General features: G+C 39.6%; 1 protein-coding gene across 1 annotated transcript in view; it reads right to left on the reverse strand.

Moving 5' to 3' along the window:
• The window catches only part of PIK3CG (phosphatidylinositol-4,5-bisphosphate 3-kinase catalytic subunit gamma), a 51,455-nt gene that overhangs the window by 45,174 nt on the left and 4,916 nt on the right, over positions 1–1,365 (reverse strand). Inside the window, exons 2-3 of the mRNA XM_007945122.1 lie at positions 400–465; positions 63–288 (exon numbers count right to left, since the gene is read on the reverse strand). Coding sequence (XP_007943313.1) covers positions 63–288; positions 400–465 — 292 coding nt within the window. The remainder of the gene's footprint in view (positions 1–62; positions 289–399; positions 466–1,365) is intronic.

The raw sequence follows: 1,365 nt of genomic DNA on the forward strand, positions 1-1,365 counted from the left end.
AGGGACAACAACATTGGACTCACAGGCATTTGGAAAGAACCAAGGAAATGTAGGAATCATACCTTGGGAACTGACGTCATACTTTTCAGCTGAGAGTGATTTAATATCAATGGTGACTTTCTGTAATGTCTCGATTATTTGGACTTGTTGTGTAAAGTCGTGCAGCATGGCGGTGCCACAGCCTCTCAGATAAGCTTCCAGGATCACAGCAAATCTCTGCTGATAGTGCCTGGATTGAGCTATCTCACTTCTCAAGAACCAAAACAAGAAGTGACCAATTCTTTTGTTCTGAGAGTGGGAACAAGAAAGTTGAATTATTATGACTAATGCTCTAGGGCTATCAGTCTATTCTTGCTAAGTTTTAAAACATCATACTACTATCAAAATGCAAGTACTTACTCTTAAACCATGTTTCAGCAGAAATCTGGCAAGGGCACTGTCATGGTATGGTTCAAATTTCACAGCCTAAAGGAAGAACACATTGACATTTGTGACGTAGGATACATTCTATGTTGGTAAATTAGGAAAAAGAAAATGGAGAAAACTTGTCTTCTACCTTAGTGGGTCATTATGGCTAGGGCGACAAGAATCTTACCTGCCACTTAAATGCAGTCTTTTGTTTTTGAGGATACTTAGGATGACACTGAACCACTTGCTTAAAGTCAGAGTGGCTGGTGACAGAAATGGGATCAGAAGTCAGAACTCTTGACTCATAGTCAGGTATGTGCTTTCAATAACTTCAAAGGTGAAGAGGTGATGGCTTTTGCTCAAATTAAGGGTTTACTGTATTTTCTTTTTGGAAGGATAGAGAGGCAAAGATGAATATGGTTATAAAAAATCTAAAAATGTGACGGTAAGGACAGTAGAAATATGGTACATGTAAGGAGGAAAAAACTGTTGCCTGTGAAGATCCTAAAAATCCAACAACTTCCCTTCTGCTCAAGATGTGTATTTGTCAGCTCATCGACAAGTCATGAAGCTGCCTCATAGGTTCTTACTTCAAGTAAACAGCAGGCATAGATTTAACCCACATGGGCAGATCACTCCCTTCACTATGCTGCGCTGTCTGAAAATCCCTGATGTTACATGCTTCCTCAAGTAAACTTGGTATTTATTTTCGGTTTTTAGTAGTTTCAGATCACCTGGTTAATGTAGAGAGTGTTGACTTAGATAACAGCTCTGTTACTGAAGAAAAATAACCAACAAAATGTAAAAAAAATATTAAATCTTGGTAGGTACATAGGTATTACTCCTCGGAAGGAAGGTTGGGCAATCTTACTTCCGTAGTGATACTGCCTCGGAAACCCAAGGAGGGGTCGCTATGAGTCAGGGCTGACTCGACGGCACATAACAACAACAACAACA

The sequence above is a fragment of the Orycteropus afer genome, unplaced genomic scaffold, assembly GCF_000298275.1.
Source record: "Orycteropus afer afer isolate SDZICR_OR568_19922 unplaced genomic scaffold, OryAfe1.0 scaffold00007, whole genome shotgun sequence".
Taxonomy (NCBI): Eukaryota; Metazoa; Chordata; class Mammalia; order Tubulidentata; family Orycteropodidae; genus Orycteropus; species Orycteropus afer.